Raw genomic sequence first — 24,837 nt, 5'->3', positions numbered from 1 at the left:
CCTATAGTTCCTTTGGTGGGCAGAGGCCTGCCACCAAAGCAAGGGGGGCTACCTTTCACACCACTCCCTGCCGCCCAAACCCTAACAGACAAATCAGACTATGCATGGGGGGGCTCACCTAGCAGGGAAGTGCATTCATGGCAAATGGAACCCAAGTCAAATGCACCTGCATAGCAATCAAAAAGAAATGTTAGCTGTACAGAGTGCTCTTACAGCCTTCAAGGACCACATCCTTCCAGGACAACTAATGGTAAAGACGGACATCACCACTGTTATGTGGTACATAAACAAGCAGGGGGGTGGGGGTACATATTCTTACCCCCTCTGCAGACTAGCCATGGCATTGTGGAACACAGCCTTGAGCTACCAAGTGCATCTACAAGCTCATTTCCTGCCAGGAAAAGTAAATACACTGGCAGACAGACTAAGCAGAAACCTCATGGACCCACACAAGTGGAAACTGGAACCAAAGATTTTCAGCATGTTGACAAGCAAATGGGGAGCCCAGATATAGACCTGTTTCCCTCACCCCAGAATTACCATTTGGAGACATTTTGCACAAGGACTCCCCACAAACAAACCTGGAAAGTGGATGCTCTGTCCTTCAGCTGGAAAAACCTATCAGTCTATGCCTTCCTCCCTCTGCTCTCCAAAGTACTACTAAAACTCAAACAGGACAAACCAAGGATGATTTTGATTGCTCCAGACTGGCCGATCACTGGTTCCCCCCTCCTGCGCAGTGTGTCACAGTTATCCCCATGGCACCTGCCTCAGACTCCTTCCTTGTTGTCTCAGCAGGAGAACCAGATTCTGCACCCTCAGCTTCTAACACTGAACCTTGCAGCCTGGCTGATTATATAATCTCTCCTTTACCATCCCTCAGTAAACCTGTGATGGATATCATTTTAGAGGCAAGGAGGCCTAGTACTAGAAAATGTTATGCTGAAAAATGGAAAAGATTCTGTGCCTGGAACCAATTTCAAGGGATGAGAACAGCAGCACCCAATTTACCTCAGATTTTACAATACTTAACTGAAATTCTTCACAAGGGCCTGTCTTTTTCCTCCATTAAAATCCACGCCTCAGCCATTTCAGCTCATTATAACACAGAACCTCCCCTCTTCTCTCATCCACTGCTCAAGCAGTTCCTCAGAGGGGCCAAAGAATTGAGACCACCCAGGAGAGCTCCAACCCCAGCCTGGGACCTTAACTTTGTTTTGGAGAAACTCACTACCTCCTTTTGAGCCAGCTGCTACTGCAGACTTAAAATTTCTTTCTTGGAAAACAGCTTTCCTTTTAGCAATCACTTCAGCTAGAAGGGTATTTGAATTACAGGCCCATATGGCAGTGGAGCCTTTCATCATCTTTCATGCGGACAGGGTGTCCCTCAGAACCATTCCATCCTTGCCCAAGGTGGTATCCAGTGTGGCTCTTAATCAGTCCAGTCATTTGCCAGCCTTCTTTCCCAATCCACAGAACAAAGGGGGAATGGATACTGCATTCCTTCGATGTGCACAGACAACATAGATTCTACTTGGACAGGACTAAACCTAAAAGGAAATCTGAACTGCTGGTAGCATTTGCTGCAGGGGCAGAGGGGAAGGCTGTTTTAAAGCAAACCATTTCTAAATGGATAGGCCATTGCATTCATTTCTGCTATAAGCACCATGGAAAACCTAACTCCCAGGGGATCAGACCTCACTCCACCAGGGCTGCATCTACCTCTGCAGCCTTTCTCAGAGGAGTCCCTACCAGGGACATCCTAGAAGCTGCTACCTGGAGTTCTGTACATACTTTCACCAAGCGTTATTTGCCAATTTTCTCTAAATCCAGAGCTGGCTTTGCCACTGCCGTCTTGCAGGACCTTATAGCTGGTCATAATGCTGTTTAAATTCCTCCTCCCAACCATAGCTTTGGGAATCTGCCCAAATGTAATGACTGCAACAGTGAAACACGAAGAACATAGTACAGTTGTGTACACTTACCATAAATGTAGATGTTCAAGTGTATTCACTGTTGCAGTCCTGGTTACCCTCCCTCCAGCCCCCTAACTTCTTTTGGCTATACCTCTACTTTCCTTTACTATGCTTAAAAGCCTTTTTGGTGTATTTGCTGTTTTGTTGGAGGTATATCATTGTACTTGTATATTTAATTGCTTCCCATTAGGGGGGGCACCTGATGTGGGGCAAGAAAAACTGATGTAATGGCATGGCTGCATGTTTTGTATCCCTGACGACCTGACGTCATGGAAGAAGGGACAGCAACTGACGCAGGACCCAAGACTGTTAATCAGGCCGACTGAGGGCTGCCTGCAAGCAGATAACCCAAATGTGTAATGACTGCAATAGTGAATACACTCTCACATCTACATTTATGACAAGTGTACACAACTGTACTTTCAAGTGCATGGTGCTTACTGTAGCCTGGCTGAGGTTTAGATAGATTTGCTTTTTCTTATACCTGGATGATTGGCTCCTGGCTGCTACAAGTTAGTCCCTCATGTTAGCCAGAAATTTGCTTCACTTGTCTGTTCCTAGGGATCTCTGTAAACACTAAAATATCTTTAGAACCATTGCAAAACCTGATCTGTATAGTGTCATCTTGCCACAAATTCATGCATTGTCAAGCTTCTAGAGAAAATATGATGTTATGTGATCCTATCTCGCCTACATTCTGTACTGATGGGCTCGGAGCCGATCCCTCGGCTCCGACTCGGCACGCTTATGCTATAGAGCGAGGCCTCTTATTGGCTGAGCTATCTTTATCCCAGGGTGCACCACCACTAATCCCCCAGATCTCGTTTGCCGCTTACAAGCTTAGACGTGGTCTCAACTTGGCTGGGCTAAGTACTATTTATTTAGACTTTTCCTGTCAGGAATTTCCTAGTTTTCAAACCAAAAGCTGTTTTAACGGCTATTCTTGTGATACGTGTGTGTATTTGCCTTTTCTGTTGAGAAAATTGTTATTTTTTGTGAAGGGAAGGTTTCCGTTTTAGTTAGAGGGGCCTTCCCCTTTTGCTATTCTAGCGTTTTTGTGGCTAGTGTTTACTAGTGTTTATTAGTGGGTCAAGTACCCGTTTTAGTTAGAGGGTCTTGACCCTCTCTTTCTGTGTCTTTTCTTGTTAGTGTGTAAAAAAAAAAAAAAAAAAAAAAAACTTTAAACTTTACTTGAACTTCTAGTTTTCTTGTTATTGTGATAACTGTGTTTTTTTCTCTAGACAAAAAAATGTCCAAAGAACATAAACCCTCCGGGTTTAAAAAATGCACGAGGTGTGGTTTTAAGATGTCCATAACGGACGACCACTCCTCGTGCGTTTACTGCTTAGGCGCCAAGCACCTACAAGAATCTTGTAGCGTGTCACGCCTTTTCATCGAGGGTCCTCCAGGAGAGGAAAAACAAATTAATCCTTAAGGGATTAATCGAGCCATCCTTCGAGGAAGCTTTATCTTCGTCACCCTCTCCTTCAAAAAAGAAGAGAGCGTCTGCTCCGACCAGTCAGTCAGAACCGACTGCCAAAAAACCTAGGCAGACTTCTCCATCGGCTCCACGGACTTCAGAGCCGAGGGCGGAACGGTCTGCCTCGATGCCTCCAGCCTCGGCCCCTCTGGTTTCGGAGCCGAGGACTGGGGCATCGAGAGGCGGGTCACCTTCATCGGCTCCACTGATATTGGAGCCGATAAGGGTTACCGGCTCAGACTCTTCCCCCTCGGAGTCGAAGTCCTTATCGGCACCGAGGGAAATTGCCTTGAGATCTCCCTCTGAGCCGATAGTGGTAGAGTCCATTCGGAGCCGGTCCCAGAGTCCTTTGGAGCTGATGGAGAAATCGGTTCGGGCCCGATCAGTATACTCCAGATCATCCAAGATGTCTGATTCGGACATCGACAGGGTGCTCCTAAGACTCTTCCAGTCTCCGGTGTTCCAAAAGCTAGTCTCTGCTCCAGCCCATTCGGCTTCGGAGCCGATGGTCCACTTCCCTACTGTGGTTCCTCCTCCAACAGCCTCGGCACCATTGGAGCCGGTGCTGGTGGAACCGGTGGAGGTTTTAGGGTCGGGCCCGACCCTTGCTCCAACTCCGGCTCTTGGGTCGGAGTTCAGTACACGGACTTCTTCCGTCGGCCCTGGGGGGGAGGCTTCGGGATTGATGTTTTCGGTCCCAAGTCTCCCTCTTGGTGCGTCGGCGGCGGGACTGCCGTCCACTGTCGTGGCCACGGAGGTGGGACCCTCCCAGGATTCTGGTGGTCCCGCCTTCAGGGCTATGAGGAGTGCGTTAGCCAAATCTTCCTTGGCTACCTCCACGGTTTCCCCAGCTCCTTCCCTGCATACCGAGACTGGGTCTTTGGCAGTCCCCCTGTCCTTAGACAGCGGAGCCCCGGGGCCTGAGGTTACCCCCACTGGGGTTTCTCCCCCTCCTGGAGGTCCTTCTGAAGCTTCTTCGGAAGAACCCCCCAGGAAGAGATCGTGCAAGAGGAAGCACGTTGACTCCCCTGATGAGTCTCTTACATCAGACACTGATCTCGATGATGCAGAGGGGGTCCCCTAAGTCGTCCTCGGATGATGTCTCCTTCGCAGACATCCTGGAAGCCCTAAAACAACGAGGCGGCTGGCAATCCAAACCTCCCTCTGCTGATGAGTCGGTGTTCCTGAAGGCCTTCGGGGCTCAGCCCTCCGCCTCCTGGGTGTCTCTGCCCTTCGATGAGCTCTTGGATTTGATCTGTCGAAGGGCGTGGGAACACCCAGACTCTGTGGAACCGGTGCCTGCTCGTCCGAATAAGTTCCTTTCGGCACCCCCTGAAAAAGAGTTTCTAACTAAAGGTGTGGCTGTAGATGCTTTGGTGGTGGCATCTGCTACCCAGCAAGATGTAGCAGAGGCTTCGACGTCCGTCCATCCTCCTAATAAGGAGTCTAGGAGCATGGATCGGTACGGAAAGCGCACCCTGAGTTCAGCGGCCTTTACTTTGAGGTCTTTGAACTACCTTACGCACTTTACCAGATTTCAGAGGGATCTGATTAAAGAACTATCCGATACCCTCTTGGGTAACCTGCCTGAGGAGCTGGCCCAGACGGTTGGCTCTCAGCTGGCTACAATGTCGTCCATCTCAAACTCGTCCATGAGGCTCATTTCTTATGTGGCCGAAGGGGCGAGTAGAGCGGCGGGTACAGGCATTGCTCTACGGAGACAAGTCTGGCTCCGCCTGTGTCATTTCGCGGAGGCCTTTAAGTCTTCTTTTGCCGACGCCCCCTTTGATGGGTCCTCCCTGTTTGGACCCAAGGTAAAGGACACACTGACCCGCTGTGAACAGGAGGGTAAGACTCTGACTGCCGTAGGGGCACGATTTTCCACTCCCTTTCGGCCTTATCCCAAGGCTAAAAGAGGAGGGAAAATGTGGTTCCGTAGATCTCAGAAGCCTTACCCCTCTCAGCAGGAGGATTCCCCTTCCAGAGGCAGGGGAGGGGGAAATTCTTCCGGAAGGCGCCGTCCCAGAGGCGGCAGAGGCCCTCGCAACACTGGAGACCGCGAGTCCTTTCGTGGCTCTTCAGCCTTTCACAGTCCCTGAGGGATTGCCCGACTGTGCAGCTCCGGAGCCAGTCGGGGGTCGTTTCTCGAAGCACCTAAAAGCCTGGGAAGGTATCACTCAGGACCGATGGGTGCTTCGAATTATCGCCGGAGGTTACACCATCCCATTCTCTCATTCCCCCCCTCAGTCCAAAAAAATCCCGGACCCGCCACCCAGTCAGCGGGATACTGCAGCCTCAGAAGTTTCAAAACTGCTGCAAAAAGGAGTCATCCAGCCGGTCCCCGCAGATCAGATCAGATTAGGGACTTACTCAAGATTCTTTTTGGTGCCAAAAAAGACCGGGGACTTGAGGCCCATTTTGGAGCTCAGCATCCTAAACCGTTCAGTCAGAAAGTCCAAGTTCCGAATGGTCACCCTACAAACCATTCTCCCATTGCTGGAGAAGGGTGTTTGGATGTGCTCCATAGATCTCAAGGACGCTTATTACCATATCATGGTACATCAAGCGACCAGGAGACATCTGCGCTTCAGCCTAGGAGGCAGTCATTTTCAGTTCCGTGCGCTGCCCTTTGGTCTCACCACAGCCCCCAGGGTGTTCACCAAGTGTTTGGCAGTCGTGACTGCTCACCTGAGAAGTCTAGGATTCCAGGTGTTTCCGTATCTAGACAACTGGCTCCTAACTGCCACCTCCAGGCATCTACTACTGCAGAGCCTTCAAGCCACTATATCGCTGGGCAGTTCCCTTGGAATCACCTTCAATTGGCCAAAGTCTGTGTTGCTGCCATCTCAACGAATAAGATTCATAGGGGTAGAGATAGACTCAAACCGAATGCGGGTCTATCTACCTACAGACAGAATACTAACCATACAGACTCAAGTTTGAGCCTTACTTCCCAGGTCCAAAGCTCCAGCCAGGATGGTCCTGCAGCTATTGGGATCCATGTCCGCCATGGTTCTTCTAGTCCCCTTGGCAAGGTTACACATGAGAATTCTCCAGTGGCTTCTTTCAGCTCAGTGGTCCTTTCAGGAACTCCCTCTGTCACCTCATATGAATCACGGAATCTTGCAAACGGGACCTTCGCTGGTGGCTAGTGCCCTCCAATTTGGATCAGGGACGACCCTTTGTTCTACCTCCTCCTGCGGCCACTTTGACCACGGACGCCTCCCAGATGGGGGGGGGGGGCATTCCCTGGGCAGGTCAGTCCAAGGCAAATGGCACCCGGAAGAGACCCTACTTCATATCAACATCCTAGAAATGAGGGCAGTACTTCTGTCCCTTCAAGCCCTTCACGATTATCTCCCTCAGGGCGTAATTGCCGTTCACTCAGACAACATGTCAGTTGTCTGGTACCTGAACAAACAGGGAGGGACCAGATCCTATCCTCTTTGCAGAGAAGCCATGAGAGTTTGGGAATGGGCAGTCTCGACCAAACACTTTCTAGTGGCTACTCACATACCGGGCAAGTCCAATGTGATAGCCGACAGATTGAGCAGAACCATCCTCACGAATGGTCTCTGAATATGACAGTTGCAAGTCAGATTTTCAGCAAATGGGGAGTTCCGTGTTGCGACCTCTTCGCGACTCCTCTGAATGCGAAGTGCAAAGAATTCTTCTCTCTAACCCCAGCTCCGTGGAAGAGCCCCATGGACGCACTAGTACGTCCTTGGCCCACCGGCTTGCTTTATGCCTTCCCTCCAGTTCCTCTCCTTCCCAGGGTGATCCAAAAGGCATCTCTCTTGGGGAGCAAAATGATCTTAATTGCTCCTTACTGGCCTCGTCAAGTATGGTTTCCCTATCTTCGGAAATATGCTCTGGAAGGTCCATGGTTCCTGGATCAGATCCCAGACCTTTTGGTTCATCAGTCGGGACTATTCCACCAGTCCCTGCACACCTTAAAATTGACTGCTTGGCTCCTCCTCTTCCGACTATAGTCAGGAGTCATACATTGGATCCAGACGTTGTACACATTATCTTCGGCCCATAAGTCTGCTACAAAGAAACTGTATTCTAGCAAATGGAAAAGATTTGCTATTTGGGCTCAACTCCGGGGCCTGGACCCCATCTCTATTCCCGTGGCAGAAGTACTAAAATTTTTAACTTCTCTTTTCAATCAAGGCTCTTCAGTCTCTACCATCAAGGTACAATTGGCAGCGATTTCCAATTTTCACGAATCCATAAACCCACCTTTAATGAGCAACAGATATTGTGTAAGACCTTCTTGAAAGGTGCTGCTCTATTAAGACCTCCGATTTCTCATCCTGCACCTCCATGGGATCTCGATATAGTGTTACGCGCCTTGACTTCCTTCCCCTTTGAACCGGCGGCTACATGTGATCTAAAGTTTCTATCATGGAAGACAGCTTTTCTGGTGGCAATTACTTCTGCCAGAAGAGTTTCAGAGCTTCAAGCTTTGTCAGTAAAACCCCCGTACTTGGTTTTTCACAAAGACAGAGTATCCCTCAGGCCAAATCCTTCTTTTGTCCCTAAAGTTTGTTCCAGTTTCTGCTTACAACAATTGTTAGAACTTCCAGTCTTTTTTCCAAAATATTCTAACAAAGCGGAATTCATATTCCACACACTAGATGTCCACAGGCAGTTGCGTTTTTATTTAGACAGGACCAAACAAACAAGGAAAACAGATCAGTTGTTTGTATCCTTTGCAGACAATAAATTGGGCAAAGCCGTCACAAAGGTCACTATTGCCAAATGGATCAGGGATTGTATTACTCAAGCTTATTCCTATTCTAACAAAGAGCTTTCCACCTCTGTCAAAGCTCATTCTACAAGAGCTATGGCTACTTCGATAGCATTTCATTCTAAGCTTGCCATTAGTGACATTTGTGCTGCAGCTACATGGTCTTCCCCGCACACTTTTTATTTCCCACTACATATTGGATGTGGCATCTAGAGGACGAGCTTCATTTGGTTCCACAGTGCTCAGGAGTGTTTTCCAATGAGCCACCCAGGATTTAGGTGCTAGGGACGCTGTCCCATCAGTACAGAATGTAGGCGAGATAGGATCACATAACATCTTTTAGTTATGTACTTAACTTTAGATGTTTGGGATCCATCTCGCCTACATTCCTAATAACCCACCCTCCTTCCCCCTCCCTTGGAGATCAGAGGATATCAGAAGGTCCGAATCCTGTTGTTTCATCTTGAAACATCTAACAATGTTATATAATCAAGTTATGCTTGTGTGCATGAACGCGGACAAACAAGATCTGGGGGATTAGTGGTGGTGCATCCTGGGATAAAGATAGCTCAGCCAATAAGAGGCCTCGCTCTATAGCATAAGCGTGCCGAGTCGGAGCCGAGGGATTGGCTCCGAGCCCATCAGTACAGAATGTAGGCGAGATGGATCCCAAACATCTAAAGTTATGGTAAGTACATAACTAAAAGTTATGAACTGTAATCCCAGTTCTTCTCACACTAGCTCTGCCAGCTTTTCTTGTCTTAAAAGCCCTCATTCTGGTGGTGGCTTCCGTTCAGTTGGTACCTCAGGCAGTGTTTTGTGTGTGGGTGCTACAGTGAACTTTAAGCATGCAGTGTTCTCAGTCACTAGATTTTGTGAACACTTCAGTCTGTCTCATCTGTTTGCAGACAGCATTTAAAGTGGTGAATGGAATACCGAGACCTTTCACTTTCCAAAGGATACGGTGACCAGGGGGGTGTCCTCACTGGGATGGGGAATTTCGAGAACAAGCAATTGAAGGCATGTGGAATCAAGGTCAATCTGCACACAAATATCCCAGAGAAGAGTGTGGTTCTCCTAATGTTGCAGGCTTTTCAGGAATACCTTTTCCAGGGTGTGATTTCCATACACATAGACATGTTAGTGGTCTGTTGCATCATCAAGTAAGGAGGAACCTGATCTTACTGCATGTGTCAGATAGCCATGAGGGTATGGCAGTGGGCAATGTCTCCACAATGTTTCCTTGTAGCAATGCTCGTTATGCGATGTGCCAGCTACATAGTGGATTGGTTCAGCAGATTTCTACTATTGCCACACAAGTGACCCTTAAAACCATCATTGGCACAAATGATATTTAACTGCTGGGGCCAGTCTTGCTGCATCCTTTTTTGCATGCCAGACTAATACCATATGCAAGAGCTATTTTTGCCTTCATTCCTCCGTAGATACTGTCACGGAACAATGCTGTCGACGGTCATTGGCTTCCCAGACTTCTGTGTGCCTTTCCCATAGTACCATGATAAAATTCCTTCAGAAAGCATCTCCGTGTAAATCCTCCATAATCCTCATAACCTACTTTTGTCCCAAACAGATTTGGTTTCCATTGTTTATGGACTGTCCTCAAAAAGCAGTCATGGCTTTTATATCTACAATTGGATGTCCTATAACACCTGCCTGGGTAAGCCTTGCCTCGAATATTCCTTCCTTCAAACTGATTCCAGGGTTTCCCCAGTTCCATTGATGGCCATGGATCCTGTCGTATACTTCCAGAGTGATCCATATTGTGTGTGCAAGCTGTTCAAAAGCAGATGGGGAGAAAACGTTTATTTTGTGCGTGCCTGTAGATTGGGTCCTTTCTCCGCGCAGTTTCTCTCAGTCTTAAGTTTTTTTCACTTTTTAGCTGAGGCTTCGGTTACTCAGTGGTCATAGTCAACTTAACTGCCATGTTTAATTTTCATCAAGGTTTCAATTCCTCATACCTAGCACCACAAAAGATTTGCAAGGCCTTTTTCAAAGTAATCTTTTTCTTGCAAACTCCCATTAAGGACCCTACTCCTCCATGATTGACTCGAACTGCCGCCCTCTCCTTTAATTTTAAACATTTATCTTAGAAGACCTTGCTTATGGTAGCTGTTACGTCTGCTGGGCTGGTTGACCTACACGCCCTTTCTTCTGAACCAACATAGAACGTTTCCTTTAGGATCAATACTTCCTTTATTCCAAAGGTTGCCTCAGAAATTTTTCTCAGTCATGCCATTTGTCTTCCTTTTTTCCTTAGAACTCCTAAGTAAGGGGAGTATTTATTATACACTCCTGTTCACAGACAGTTAAACTTTTGCTTGCATCATTCTAAGACAATCAGAAAAAAGCAACCAACTGTTCATCTCATGCATCTGCCATGCTAGGGCAGAGAGTTCCAGAGTCACCTTGTACAGATGACTATCAGGTTGTGTTTAACCTTTATATACCAATCTAATAAAAAAAACGGTCCTGACAAAACCTAAAGCTCCTTCCACAAGATTTATTGCAATGTCTGTAACAGTATCTGTGCAGCAAGCAAACAGTCAACGTTGCACAACTTCACCAAGCATTGCAAATTGAATGTGATCTCTAGGTTGAGATCGGTCTTTGGGGCAGGTATTCTTAAGGGCATCCTCTACTGATCCCACAAAGGAATCTTGCTAACTGGGGAATCTGATCCTGTCTGTTGAAGTGGACATACCCAGTAATGTTAAGATAAAGAAGTTGTGTGCTTACCATGATAATGGATCTTCGTTATCCCTAGTCCATTCATTTTTACATCCTGCCCTTCCTCTCTTAGCAACTTTGTATGCCTTTCATGTGCCAGATGAAACTAGTAGGCCTAACCATGGGGCCTGTTCTGCTCATCTGCTAATTCCATATGCCTGGAGGACTCTGCAGCAAACATAATCTGTGGTTTCAGAGAGGACAGGTGCATTATGCGAAGTAGGGAGAGAGCTCACGTTTTTGGGGAGAAGTCTGCCAGTCGGATCTGCCTTATAACACTACTCCCAACAGTCAAAGTGGATAGACTAAGGAAAATGAAGAGCCAGTATTAACTTTTTAACTTCTATTTTTCAAGTTTTGATAGGTAAAATCCACCAATACATGAAATGTGTTCTGCACTGTTGTGGAAAATTAACACATACTGTAGCATTCAGAATGTTAAGTTGGCCAAAGTATTTCAGTGAACTTGAAAATCTAAAGTTCTAGCAGTCAACGATGCTGGGGTAATATACACATATATAATTATCATATGCACTGTGTTTGTGTGTTTGAAAAAAGTATATATATGAAAGCATTATCGTCCATGAAAAGTTCGAAATGATCGACCAGTGATCAACGCCTAACAGTCAAAAGCAAACACTGATTCACAAAGGATAGAAAAAATAATAAAACCACGTTTTTTGTAAGCCCCCACACCTGATAATTATATATATATATATATATATATATATATATATATATATATATATATATATATATATATATATATATATATACCTACTGTGACATCACACTGCATTGGAGAAAAGGCATACTCTCTGATCCCCACTGTAGTAATCTCATTTGGAAAAATCCAGTATGGTTCAATCAGCTGGACTAACTTTGTCATTTCATTGAAAACGCACATCAAAAAGTGCTGCTCCCATGTGTGTGTGTACGTGTGCATGCGCATGCACATATGGCTCTACATAACGTGTATACTGTATATAGATACGTATAGAATGTGTTCTGTTTAGCTGTAAAAGTTAAGTTACGCTGTATTCAAGATTACTAATACAGTAAGACTAAGCACTGAATAATTAAAGTTAAGTAACTGTTAATATTGAATAGAGATGGTATAGTGAGCAAGACAGTATTACTGTGATATATCAAAGATATAAACTATAAATTTCAGAAATATAGGAAATAGCAATTAAGCACATAATAGGAAAAGGAAAAACTTACAGCAGACTGTTTTACAAAATGCTAAATAGCTATTTATATTAAAAAATGTGGTGTTTTGTTTTTATACAAGAAGCTCTGTCACACAGGGATTATATCTGTGTGGCATTTTAATCAAGTAAATGTGTTTTATTTAAATGTATGTTCACACTATTGGCTACCTTTTGTATGGTTTTATCTTTGGTATCTCAAGGAGTATCGAGGACCTGGAACTCGGAGACTTCATGAAATTCTGGGAGTAGAGACAGGTGGGCCTGGTGGGAGAAGAGCAGGAGAACAAGGACACTCTCCGTCAGACTACCTGAAATTTAAGGACTTGATACTTCGAATGTTGGAGTATGATCCAAAAAATAGAATTGCCCCTTTCTATGCACTTCAGCATAACTTTTTCAAAAAAACAACTGATGAAGGGACAAACACCAGCAACAGCAATTCCACCAGCCCTGCCATGGACCATAGTCATTCAACCAGTACCACTAGTTCAGTGTCTAGTTCAGGTAAGTTACATTTTGCCAGACTTGAAGCAGTTAGTGATTGTTAGCTGTGGTTTTCTTTTTAATTTACAGTAGTTACTTTAGCCTAAAGTTATTTTACAATGTGCATTTCTTTAGCTTTACCTGTCAAATTACTGCCACTAATGTCATGTGGATCCTTGTGGTAATTGGCATAATGGGGAGGAGGGAGTGTATTCCATATGCTTGGCAGTTCCATTTCGTTGCCTATGTGCTTATGTCTTTTATGCTGTTATTTTTTTTAAACCCGTGGCTTTGGATTTGTTTATTATGATCATAAAGCTTTCATGTTTTGTCTTCTAGTTGCATTAGCCTTTTATAGTTTGCAGAGATTTCAGTTGCATTTGTCAGTCTCCAGATTTGGACTCGTGTATTCCTTTTTGGTTGATACAGAGGGTTAGTATTGCCACGTCACAGTGCTGTGTTGTTCATTTCCTGGTTCTGGTATTTTCTGTGCAGAGTTTACATCTCCTTATTGTGTCTGTGAGTGCTTTCTTTTGGGTTTTTATCCTTCTGCACCTCAAGGCATGTTCTGTGTGTAGGTATTTGCTTTGGTGAGCTGGTAATATTGTTCAGTATTATTTGTTTTCTTTTGCCCATTTCTTGCTGAGTTAGTCTTCAGTATGCTCATGAAACTGCGGATAGAGTGGGTTATTGGAGAATTCTCCTTCGTGCAAGATAATTTAAGAAGCTGATAGCCGCTTTGGAAAATGTAGCGGTGGTACATGTCTAACGCTGTTAATTTAGATGTTCTGTATGTATTTTCCCAACAACTAATGTATGTATTTCCCAGCAGCTAATGTGGTGTAAAAGTACACCAGTGAATGACATTTTCCATTGGAATTCCTTTTGATAGTCATCAGATTACTCCTTGCTTGAAGTCTCAAGTCTTTTTTATATTTGTGTGGTGTTTTGTCTTGGCAGTTGAGTAACTGATAATTGTAGTCATTGTATTATGACTAGTGGAGGAAAGTAAAAGGCAAAAATGATAAATTCCAGTGGAAGGCAATAGTTTATTACGTGTGGTCTCCGTAATTAATGCAGCATAAAATGCACACTTGTATACATGCATGCTCATAGGTCATTTTTTATCTGTAATTGTTGCCTTGGCATACCCAGATGGTCATTTTTGGGAAGTGGGGGAATAGGAGATGTTCTTCGTATTTCACTGTTGCAGTCATTACAATTGGGTTATCCTGCTGTCAGGCTACCCTCAGTCTGCCTGAATTCCAAAGTCTAGGTCCGGCGTCGGTTGCTGTTGCCTCTTCCCTGACGTCAGTGCACCAGGGTTATAAAAGATACAGTCAACACCATTTTCTTCAGTCTTTCTTGCCGAGCGGTGCCCGAAGCAAAAGCAGTTCTCAAGTGCTGGTCGGCCAACTCCTGAGATTTTCGTGTTCGAATTTCAGATCCGAAGTCTTCACAAAAAGCTACGTATCCCGTTGGGGAAACTTTTTTCTTGCTCCAGACCGATGTCAGAAAAAGTTAATTGTATTTCTTGTGGGAAGCAAATACCTCATAAGGACTTTCATTTCTACTGCATTTCTTGCATAGGCCCTGACCACGACGTTGCTAGTTGTCGGTGTTGTGCTAGATTTAACCAACGCACTATTAAGCATCGGTACAATTTTGCATTTCACTATTTTGGCAGAAGATTTAATTACACAATGTCGGATAGCCAACCGACTACCGCAATTCAAAAGAAACGCAAAGAAAAGGACAGGGATCCGAGGTCCAAAACTGACAACGAGGCTTCTTATAAGCCAGTCGCCGGTTCTCAGTGAGGCGCTTTCGCAGCCCCTGACGCCCGCTACTTTAGAGCCACAGGCCGCTTCTGACTCCCACGTGGAGCTGACTAAGCCGCTGGAATCTCAAGGTATTGGTACCTTGGAAATTATTCCCTCAGATGGGTCCAGAGCCGCTGAGCAGGCATCGGCTTCTGAGGGTGTTTTCAGGCCTACACAGTTGTGTTAAAACAACTTCAGCTTCAAAGGCAAAGACTAAAGCACATATAAAGACAAAGAAACGAGTACAACAGCCCCATGGACAGGCCTCCATGCCTAAAAAACAGATGCTCAAAATGGCCGAATACCTAATTACTTTGATCAGAGGTTCCCATCCCCCACCTGATAAGAGGCCTAGGCAAGAGACAGAATATGACTCTTCAGATCAGGTTTCCATTTCTTCTGATTCCTCTTCTGATCAGGAATACTCTCTTCCTCCCTGTGAGGATTCTGATGCTGAAGAATCTATCCCTTCAGCCTCTCCTCCTGAGGATTATTCTTTTGGGGAAACTGCATACCATGAGGGAGCATTTCCACTGGGAGAGCCAAGATTGTTCAGAATCTAAGAAAAGGTTCAGAGACTTCCTTTTACTACTTCAGCACAGGCCCCTTGCTATTCCACCTGTGTTAGACATTGTAGATGTATTTTCAGAGTCCCGTCTGACTCCTGACCCTTTACCTCCAGCTCCTGTTAAGCCAGACAGATACTACAAGGTTCCTGATTGACATAAATTTCTTTTTAAGAACCCTGCTGCTGACCCAGAAACTATCTCTCATGGTCCCAAAGGGGTCAAGGCTTCCACTGCAAAAAACCCTACCCCCTCTGACAGGGATTCTAGGACACTGGACAGATGGGGAGAAAAAGATTTACACTTCTGCTACCTTGGCTATAAGGGCTTTAAATTGTCAGTTTCATATGCCTAAATATCAGCAATATATTATGTCACTGCTTAAACAGAAAATGTTGATAAATTCTGAATGTTCAGAAAACAAAGAAATGCAGGATTTATTGCAGCAGCTGAACAAGTGGGAAAACATACTTTGCAATGTGGTTTTGATTCTCTGGAGGGTCTCCTGCAGGGTCGCTGTTACGGGTTCTGTCATTAGGAGGCATGCTTGGTTAAAAGAACACAATTTACCTGATCATGTTAAAGCAAAATTATTAGATGCTCCATTACAGCATGATGCTTTGTTTGGTGTTAAAGCAGAAGAGGTGTTAAAGAAAATGGAGGACAAAGCTAAATCTATGCAAACAGTCAAGGATTTCTTACAGGTAGAGCCACCAAGATTTAGCAGGCACTGGCCTACAAAGAATTGGTCCTTTCCAGTGTCAGGCCACAAAGGGGCAGATACAGACACCCTAGAGGCAGATCCCAGCCGCCAGGTTCGTACAGGTCTAAGCAATGGGGTGCTTTTACCTCCAAATCTGGAGAGGACAAATCACAGCCATACAGGAAACAGTCCCAATGACTTTCCCCTGCCTGCACCAAGCACTTGCCTACTGGCAGCACCTTTAGGGGGAAAACTAGCACTTTTTTAGCAAAATTGGCACATAACCCAGGACAAATGGGTCTTAAAGATAGTGTCGCAAGGCTACAAGTTTCACTTCCATACTCTGCCAAGGGCAAACGGTTGGCCAGACCTGCCAAAACATCAATGGGCAGAGGCACAATAGCAAGTCTTATCCCTCATGGACGTGAGTGCCATTCAACAAGTACCAGAGCAAGAGCAGAGACAAGGATTCTGTTCAAGACTGTTCTTGGTAACCAGAAAGGACAAAGCCTGGAGACCAGTACTGGACCCTATCTATTCTAAATACATATCTGGATATTCCAAAATTCAAAATTTTGACTCTACAGCAGCTTCTGCCCATGTTGGGCAAGAAGGCTTGGCTTGTGACTTTAGATCTAAAAGAGGCATACCTGCATGTCCCAATCAGACAAACATGCAGAAGATACCTCCGATTCAAAGCTGGCTCAATGCACTACCAATGCTCTGCACTGCCCTTTGGCTTATTTACTGTGCCCAGGGTCTTTACAAAGTGCCTGTCACCAGCAATTGCATTCTGCAGACCAAAGAGGAATACATTTATATCCTTACTTGGACGACTGCCTCATTCAAGCAGAGAACAAGGACATTCTACTACAGCATCTGGCATTTGTAAAGAGATTACTATCATGCCTACGGTACACAGTCAACGAACAAAAATCAAAACTTGTACTCTCTCAAGAGGTAATATTCCTGGGTGCAAGCTTAAATACAACTGCTCAGATGGCTTATCTCACACCAAAGGCAACTGACTACCTATTTCAGACTGTTGGCAGCAAAGGCCCAGTTATCTGCAAGAAAAATTCCGCAGGCTTTGGGCTTCATGGCATCCTGCATTCTTCTAATTCCATATGCAAGACTGCATATGAGGAAACTTCAATGGTACCTAAAAAGTGTTTGGACTCAACATTGCCACAGCCTGGAAACAATAGATGTTCATCGTGTTTCACTGTTGCAGTCATTACACTTGGGTTATCCTGCTGGCAGGCTACCCGCAGTCGGCCTGAATTCCAAAGTCTTGGTCCGGCGTCGGTTGTTGTCACCTCTTCCCTGAAGTCAGTGTGCCAGGGGTATAAAAGATGCAGCCAACACCATTTTATTCAGTCTTCCTTGCCGAGCGGTGCCCGAAGCAAAAGCAGTTCGCAAGTGCCTGTCGGCCAACTCCTGAGATTTTCAAAGACGAATTTCAGATCCGAAGTCTTCATTAAAGCTAAGTACCCCATTGAGGAAACTTTTTTTCTTGCTCCAGACCGATGTCAGGAAAAAGTTAACAATTGTATTTCTTGTGGGAAGCAAATTACCTCATAAGGATTTTCATTTTTACTGTATTCCTTGCCTAGGCCCTGATCACAACGTTGCTAGCTGTCGGTTTTGTGCTAGATTTAACCAACGCACCATTAAGCGTCGTTACAATTTTGCCTTTCATTCAGGCCGAAGATTCAATTGTATAATGTCGGTACTGCCGACGACCGGAGTTTACAAAAAGGGCAAGGAAAAAGAAAAGGACAGGCATCCGAGGTCCAAAACAGATGACGAGGGTACCACTAAGCCAGTCACCTGTTCGCCAGTTCTCAGTGAGGCACTTTCGCAGCCCCTGACGCCCGCTGCCTCATAGCCACAGGCCGTTGCCAACTCCCACGTGGAGCCAACTAGGCCTCTGGATACTCCAGGTATTGTACATTCGGAAACTATCCCCTCAGATGGGTCCAAAGCCGTTGAGCAGGCATCGGCTTCTGAGGGTGTTTTCAGACCTACACAGTTATATCTTAAGCAAACCTCAGCTTCAAAGGCAAAGACTAAAGCAGCTCTAAAGACAAAGAAACAAGTACAGCATTCTCCTGTACAGACTTCTATGCCTAAAAAACAGATGCTCAAAATGGCCGAAGACCTAATTACCTTGATCAGGGGGTTCCCATCCCCCTCCTGATAAGAGGCCTAGGCAAGAGACAGAATATGAATCTTCAGATCAGGTTTCCATTTCCTCTGACTCCTCCTCTGAGCAGGAATACTCTCTTCCTCCCTGTGAGGATTCTGATACTGAAGAATCTATCCCTTCAGCCTCTCCTCCTGAGGATTATTCTTTTGGAGAAACCCTGCATACCATGAGGGAGCACTTACCCTGGGAGAGCCAAGACTAAGAATCAAAGAAAAGGTTTAGAGATTTTCTTTTACTACCTCAGCACAGGCCTCTTGCTATTCCACCTGTTAGACATTGTGGATAATGTATTTTCAGAGTCCAGCCTTTCTCCTGATTCTTTACCCCCTGCCCCTGTTAAACCAGACAGATACTACAGGGTTCAGGATTCACATAAATTTCTGTATAGAAACCCTGCTGCTGACCCAGAAACCATTTCTCAGGGTCCCAAAGAGGTCGAGGCTTCCACTGCAAAAAACCCTATTCCCTCTGATAGGGATTCAAGGGCACTAGACAGATGGGAGAAAAAAGTTTACACTTCTGCTACTTTGGCTGTGAGGGCTTTAAACTGTCAGTTCCATATGCTTAAATATCAGCAATGCTTAATGTCACTGCTTAAAAAGAAAATGTTGAATAATTCTGATTGTGCAGAAAATATGGAAATGCAGGATTTATTGCATGCATCTGAACAAGGGGGAAAGCATACATTGCAATGTGGTTTTGATTCTCTGGAGGCCTCTTGCAGGGCCGCAGTTACGGGTTCTGTCATTAGGAGGCAGCTTGGTTGAAGGAACAGAATCTGCCCAATCATGTTAAAGCAAAATTATTAGATGCTCCATTACAGCATGATACTTTATTTAGTGTTAAAGCAGAGGAGGTGTTGAAGAAAATGGAGGACAAAGCGAAATCTATGCAAACAGTGAAGGATTTCTTACAGGTACAGCCACCCAAATTTTGCAGGAACTGGCCTACAAAGAATTGGTCCTTTCCAATGTCAGGCCACAGAGAGGCAGGTACAGACGCCCCAGAGGTGGATCCCAGCCCCAGGGCTCATACATGCCTAAACAGTGGGGGCGCTTCTACCCCCAAAAGTGGAGAAGACAAATCACAGCCATACAGGAAACAGTCCCAATGACTTTCCTCTACCAGCACCCAGCACTTATCTTTTGGCAGCACCCTTGGGGGGAAAACTAGCACTTTTTTCTCAGAATTGGCACAGGATCACCCAGGACAAATGGGTCTTGAATAATAGTGTCCCAGGGCTACAGTTTCCACTTTCATACCCTGCCAAGGGCAAAAGGTAGGCCAGACCTGCCACACAATCAATGGGCAGACGCACAAAAACAAGTTTCATCCCTCATGGACATGAGGGCCATTCTGCAAGTACCACAGCAAGAGCAGGGACAAGGATTTTACTCCAGACTTTTCTTGGTACCCAGAAAGGACAAAGCCTGGAGACTAATACTGGACCTGTCTATTCTAAATACTTTTCTGGACGTTCCAAAATTCAAAATGTTGACTCTGCAGCAGCTTCTGCCCATGCTGAGCAAGAAGGCTTTGCTTGTAACTTTGAACCTAAAAGAGGCATACCTGCATGTACCAATCAGAAAGTCTTGCAGAAGATACCTCAGATTCATAGCTGGCTCAATGCACTACTAATTCACTGCACTGCCCTTTGGCTTATCTACTGCACCCAGGGTCTTCACAAAATGCCTGGCACCAATAATTGCATTTTGCAGACAAAGAGGAATTCAAATATATCCTTACTTGGACGACTGCCTTATTCAAGCAGAGAACAAGGACATTCTACTAAAACATCTGGCGTTTGTAAAAAGATTACTAATTTGCCTAGGGTACACAGTAAACGAAAAGAAATCAAAACTAGTACCCTCTCAAGAGATAATATTCCTGGGTGAAAGCTTAAATACTACTGCCCAGATGGCTTATCTCATGCCAGACGAACAAAGGCAACTGACTTCTTATTTCGGCATGTTGGCAACAAAAACCCAGTTATCTGCAAGAAAAATTCTGCAGGCTTTGGGCTTCGTGGCATCCTGCATTCTACTAATTCCATATGCCACACTGCATATGAGGAAACTACAATGGTATCTAAAAAGTGTTTGGACTCAACATTGCCACAGCCTGGAAACATTAAATGTTAAGTTGTCATTCTCGCTGGATGGGTTCGGAGCCGAACCTCGGCTCCGACTCTGCCTATACTATAGCTCGAGAGCTATTTTTACCAGCTCGAGGCAGCCCTATATCCCACAATACCATGCACTAACTCCCCAGATCTCGTTTGTCGCTTCGCTGCGAGGTTGCCTTTTTTTACCGGCTCAGGTCAGTAAAGAAATTTTTTCAGTAAGTCTTCGAATTTGAGATAGTTTATAGTTTAGCCCCTTACATTAGTTCCCTATTGATTTAGTTTTACTTATTAGTGATATTTCGTTAAGCCCATTAGCTAATTTTATAATCGGGCCTACGGGCTTTAGTTTTTGTTTACCCCTACCCCCGTATAGTGTGTGTGTGTTGTGATCTTAGCCCCCTTAACTCCCCCTTGGGTTTAAGCGAGTGAGTGTGTGTGCTGACTGTATTACTGTCCTTAGGGCAATGTCCAAAGACGCTAAGGTCTCTGGATTCAAGAAGTGTAACTCGTGCTGTCAGAAAATCTCTGACAGACGGTCACACTTCTTGCGTCTACTGTTTGGGGCCTTTGCACCTGCAGGACTCTTGTTCCATTTGTCACGGATTTAGTTGGAGTCCTGCAGGAGCGTCGCAGTAAACTTATATTGAGGGGCTTATTGACGCCCGATGACTCCCCGTCCAAGTCTGGCTCGGGGAAGTCATCTAAGCCCGCCAAACCTTCTGCTCCAGTTTCTGAGTCGAGGGCTGGCGAATTTGAGACCGCTCCGACATCGGCTCCAGTCTGAACCGATACGAGCAAGACCGTATCTGCTCCGAAACCTGTATTGGAGCCAACTTTAGCGCGCAAGTGCTCTAGATCTCCCTCACTAGAGTCCGTCCGATCGGCTCCAAGATCGCTCCTCCTATCGGAGCGGAGTCATAGGACTCATTCTTCCAGGTAGTCTAGGCTTTCCGACCATGATATTGAGAAGGGGTGGTCAGTAGACTCATAAAATCTCAGGCACTGGCCCAAATTCTTCAAAGCCCATCTCACCAGACTGTGGCTCCCTCGGTACCACCTTCGATTCCTCCTCTGACTCTCCAGTCGAGTTCGGAGCCGGAGTTTGTCGGAACCGTAACCTTGCCCACGTCTGAGCCTTTACTTCCACCTTCGGCTCCGGCGTCGTTGGCTCCGACCTCTTCATTGGTACCGTTCTTGGAGAGGTCCGGGCGCCGAGACTCCATTGTCTGTTCCGAGGGGGGCGAGTGGCATCGGACCCTTGTCCGACCCCGCTCTCCCTCTCGGAGCATCTGCTCTGGTTAGTTCGGCCCCGACATCATTTTCGGAGCCTTCTCTGTCAGTGCCGGGGGTGGTTCGGGTGTCTTCGGTGCCTGATAAGGGGGGCTTTCGAGGTGATGAGCGTGCTGGAATCCAGTGTCCGCTCCAAGGTTGGGTTCTTCAGCTCCTCCCTCTACAGTGCCTGTTACGGTCTCTGGCCATCCTCCTGCAACTGACAGCAGAGATCCAAAGCACAGGGTACCCACTTTGGGGGTGTCTTCCTCCGAGGCCTCCCCTGAACCTTCAGGGGAACTCCCTATGGAAAAAAAAGTGCAAGAGGAAGCACGTAGACTCCCCTGAGTCTGTCACTTCGGACACCGACTTGGATGAGTCTGAGGGTTCCCCGAGATCCCCCTCTGAGGATGTCTCCTTTTCAGACATCCTAGAGATCCTGAAACAGAGGGGGAATTGGTCCACCCTCAAACCCTCCGAGGATGTCTGTTTACCTTGACGCTTTTGGGTCTCGCCCTTCCACCTCCTGGGTGTCTCCTCCTTTCGACCCACTGATGGAAGTAGTGGCCAGAAAGGCATGGGCGGCTCCTGACTCAATGGAACCTACCCCTAGGAGACCCTCTAAATTTATTTCTGCTCTGGAGGAGAAACCATTTCTAACCAAAGGTGTCTCGGTAGATGCTATGGTGGTAGCAGCCGCCACTAAGAAGGAATTAGCTGATCCTTCTGTACCTGTTCATCCTCCTAACAAAGAGTCTAGGACCATGGACAGGTACGGCAAGCGGACATTTTCTTCAGTGACCTTTGCCATGCGATCGCTGAACTATTTGTCATTTCACCCGCCTTCAGAAAGATTTGCTCAAAGAACTGGGTGAAACCATACAGGATCCTTCTGCTGCGGGGTATCAGGACAAAATTAACTCCCAGCTGGCTACCCTGAATTCCATTGCCAACTCCTCCATGCGGCTTATATCCTATGCAGCCGATGGAGCGAGTAGGGCCGCAGGCACAGGTGTTGTGTTGAGACGTCACGCTTGGATGCGAGACTGTAATTTTGCTGATCCCTTCAAGGCGTCCTTCACCAACACCCCCTTTGATGGTTCAGAGTTGTTTGGACCTCAGGTGAAGAATACCGTCACCAGGTGCGAGCAAGATGGTAAGACTCTCTCTGCCGTGGGAGTCAACTTTTCCACACCATCTAGACCTTACCCTAAAGGTCAGAAGGGTGGAAAGATGTGGTTCTGCAAACCACAGGGAGTCGCTCCAGTCGCACGTGGTGAACTCCCCCCCCCCCCCAGAGGCAGAGGGGGGGAATAATAATAGACGCCGCCCCAGGGGCAGAGGGGGTCCACAGAACCAGGGTTCCAGGGAATCCTTCCCTGACCAACCCTTTCAGCATCCCTGAGACGCTGCCCGACTGTCCACCTTCAGAGGCAGTCGGGGGAAGATTATCTCTGTACCCGGAAGCCTGGCAAATCCCTTTCTCAGGACAATTGGGTACAGTTGATTATATCCGAGGGTTACAAAATCCCCTTCATCTCCCCTCTGAACCAATCGCCAAGACCCCTCCCAAACGTACCACCTGGACAAAGGGGTAAGGCACAGTTAGAAATAAGAACTCTGTTAGAAAAAAAGAGTCATCCAGGCAGTCCCGGCAGACCAGCTAGGATCTGGAATCTACTCCAGGTTCTTTTTGGTTCCAAAAAAGACAGGAGACTGGAGACCCATTTTGGACCTCAGCAGACTGAACAAGTCTGTGCAGAAGACAAAATTTCAGATGGTAACACTGCAGTCCATTCTACCCTTTTTGGGCAGAGACAACTGGATGTGCTCGTTAGACCTCCAGGATGCGTACTATCATATAAAGATACACAGGCGCTCCAGAAGGTTTCTCCGCTTCCGGCTGGGAGCCAGTCATTACCAATTCAGAGCCCTGCCCTTTGGTCTCACCACAGCCCCCCGGGTGTTCACCAAATGCTTGGCAGTGGTCACGGCTCACCTGAGACACAAAGGATTCCAGGTGTTTCCATATTTAGACGACTGGCTCATTACTGCTACCACCAAACAACATCTTGTAATAGCCAGGGATTATACCATTCACATTTGCAACAAACTAGGTATTTCCATAAATTTTGCAAAATTCTCTTTGTCGCCTTGTCAGTCTATAAACTTTATAGGCGCCGTACTAAACACCAGAGAAATGTCTGCAACATTACCACCTGAGTGACAGACATATGCCAGAATGTTCAGCTACTGTTTCAGTCCAACTGAATTCAAGCCAAGTTAGTACTGAAAACGTTAGGCCTCATGGCAGCGGCGATCCTTCTCCTCCTTCCTTTAGCTCGCTTCCACATGAGAATTCTCCATTGGATGCTTTTTTTCTCAGTGGTCCTTTCAACAGCTCCCAATGACTCGCAACATCTTGATAACCCCATCTTGCAAGAGACACCTGTCCTGGTGGATGGTCTCCCCTCAACTTCTTCAGGGCAGACCCTTTGTTCTCCCCCCTCCAGTTGCCACAGTGACAACGGATGCCTCCCTGATCAGGTGGGGGGGGGTATTATCAGGGCAGGACTGTCCAGGGCACATGGCAACAATTAGAATGCCACCTGCACATAAATGTCCTAGAGATGAGAGCAGTGCTTTTATCATTGCAAGCCCTTCAGGACTCTCTTCCCACCAGGACTATAGCAATTCAAACAGACAATATGTCTGTTATAAACAAGCAGGGCGGAACAAAGTCCTATCCCCTATGTCGAGAAGCACTCAGACTTTGGCAGTGGGTGATCTCCTCTCAACGGCTTCTGATAGCAATGCACATCCCCGGGAGGTCCAACGTCATTGCGGACAGACCGAGCAGAACAATTCTCATGCCTCACGAGTGGTCTTTAAATCTAGCGGTAGCAGAGAGAATTTTTCAGAAGTGGGGCCAGCCTTGCTGCGATCTTTTCGCAACCCCTCAATACAGCAAGTGCCTCGACTTATTCACACTCTTCCCTCTACCAGGCCATCCCCCCCAGAGATGCTCTAGTCCACGATTGGCCTCGGGGTCTTTTATACATATTCCCCCCCTTCCCGCTGATTCTGCAATTAATTCAGAAAGCAACCGCATTGAGATCCAAAATGATCCTCATTGCCCCTTATTGGCCTCGACAAGTATGGTTTCCGTTCCTGCACCATCATCTACTGGAACAGCCCTGGCATCTGGAACCCCTTCCAGACCTTTTGACCCATCTAACGGGCAAGCTGCACCAGTCTCTTTGTTCCCTCAACCTCACAGGTTGGTTGCTCCACTTCCAACCATAGCCAGGCTTCCCTTCATTTCTCTTCCTGTCCGTGATATCATTCTTGCTTCCCATAAGTCCAATACTAGGAAGACTTATGCGAACAAATGGAAGCGTTTTTCATTCTGGGCAGAAGCTAGGTTCTTGGATCCTTTTAATACTCCAATTCATAAAGTTCTAGATTTTCTGGCGGAGCTT

General features: G+C 46.3%; 1 protein-coding gene across 1 annotated transcript in view; it reads left to right on the top strand.

Moving 5' to 3' along the window:
• Positions 1-24,837, top strand: part of LOC122808386 (dual specificity tyrosine-phosphorylation-regulated kinase 1A-like) — a 529,197-nt gene that overhangs the window by 184,576 nt on the left and 319,784 nt on the right. The window contains exon 4 of the mRNA XM_044079352.1: positions 12,375-12,678. Coding sequence (XP_043935287.1) covers positions 12,375-12,678 — 304 coding nt within the window. The remainder of the gene's footprint in view (positions 1-12,374; positions 12,679-24,837) is intronic.

This window comes from Protopterus annectens, chromosome 8.part0 (assembly GCF_019279795.1).
Source record: "Protopterus annectens isolate FY-2018-M chromosome 8.part0, PAN1.0, whole genome shotgun sequence".
Taxonomy (NCBI): domain Eukaryota; kingdom Metazoa; phylum Chordata; order Ceratodontiformes; family Protopteridae; genus Protopterus; species Protopterus annectens.
The sequence above is the reverse complement of the archived record's forward strand: the minus strand, read 5'-3'. Positions and strand labels throughout refer to the sequence as shown.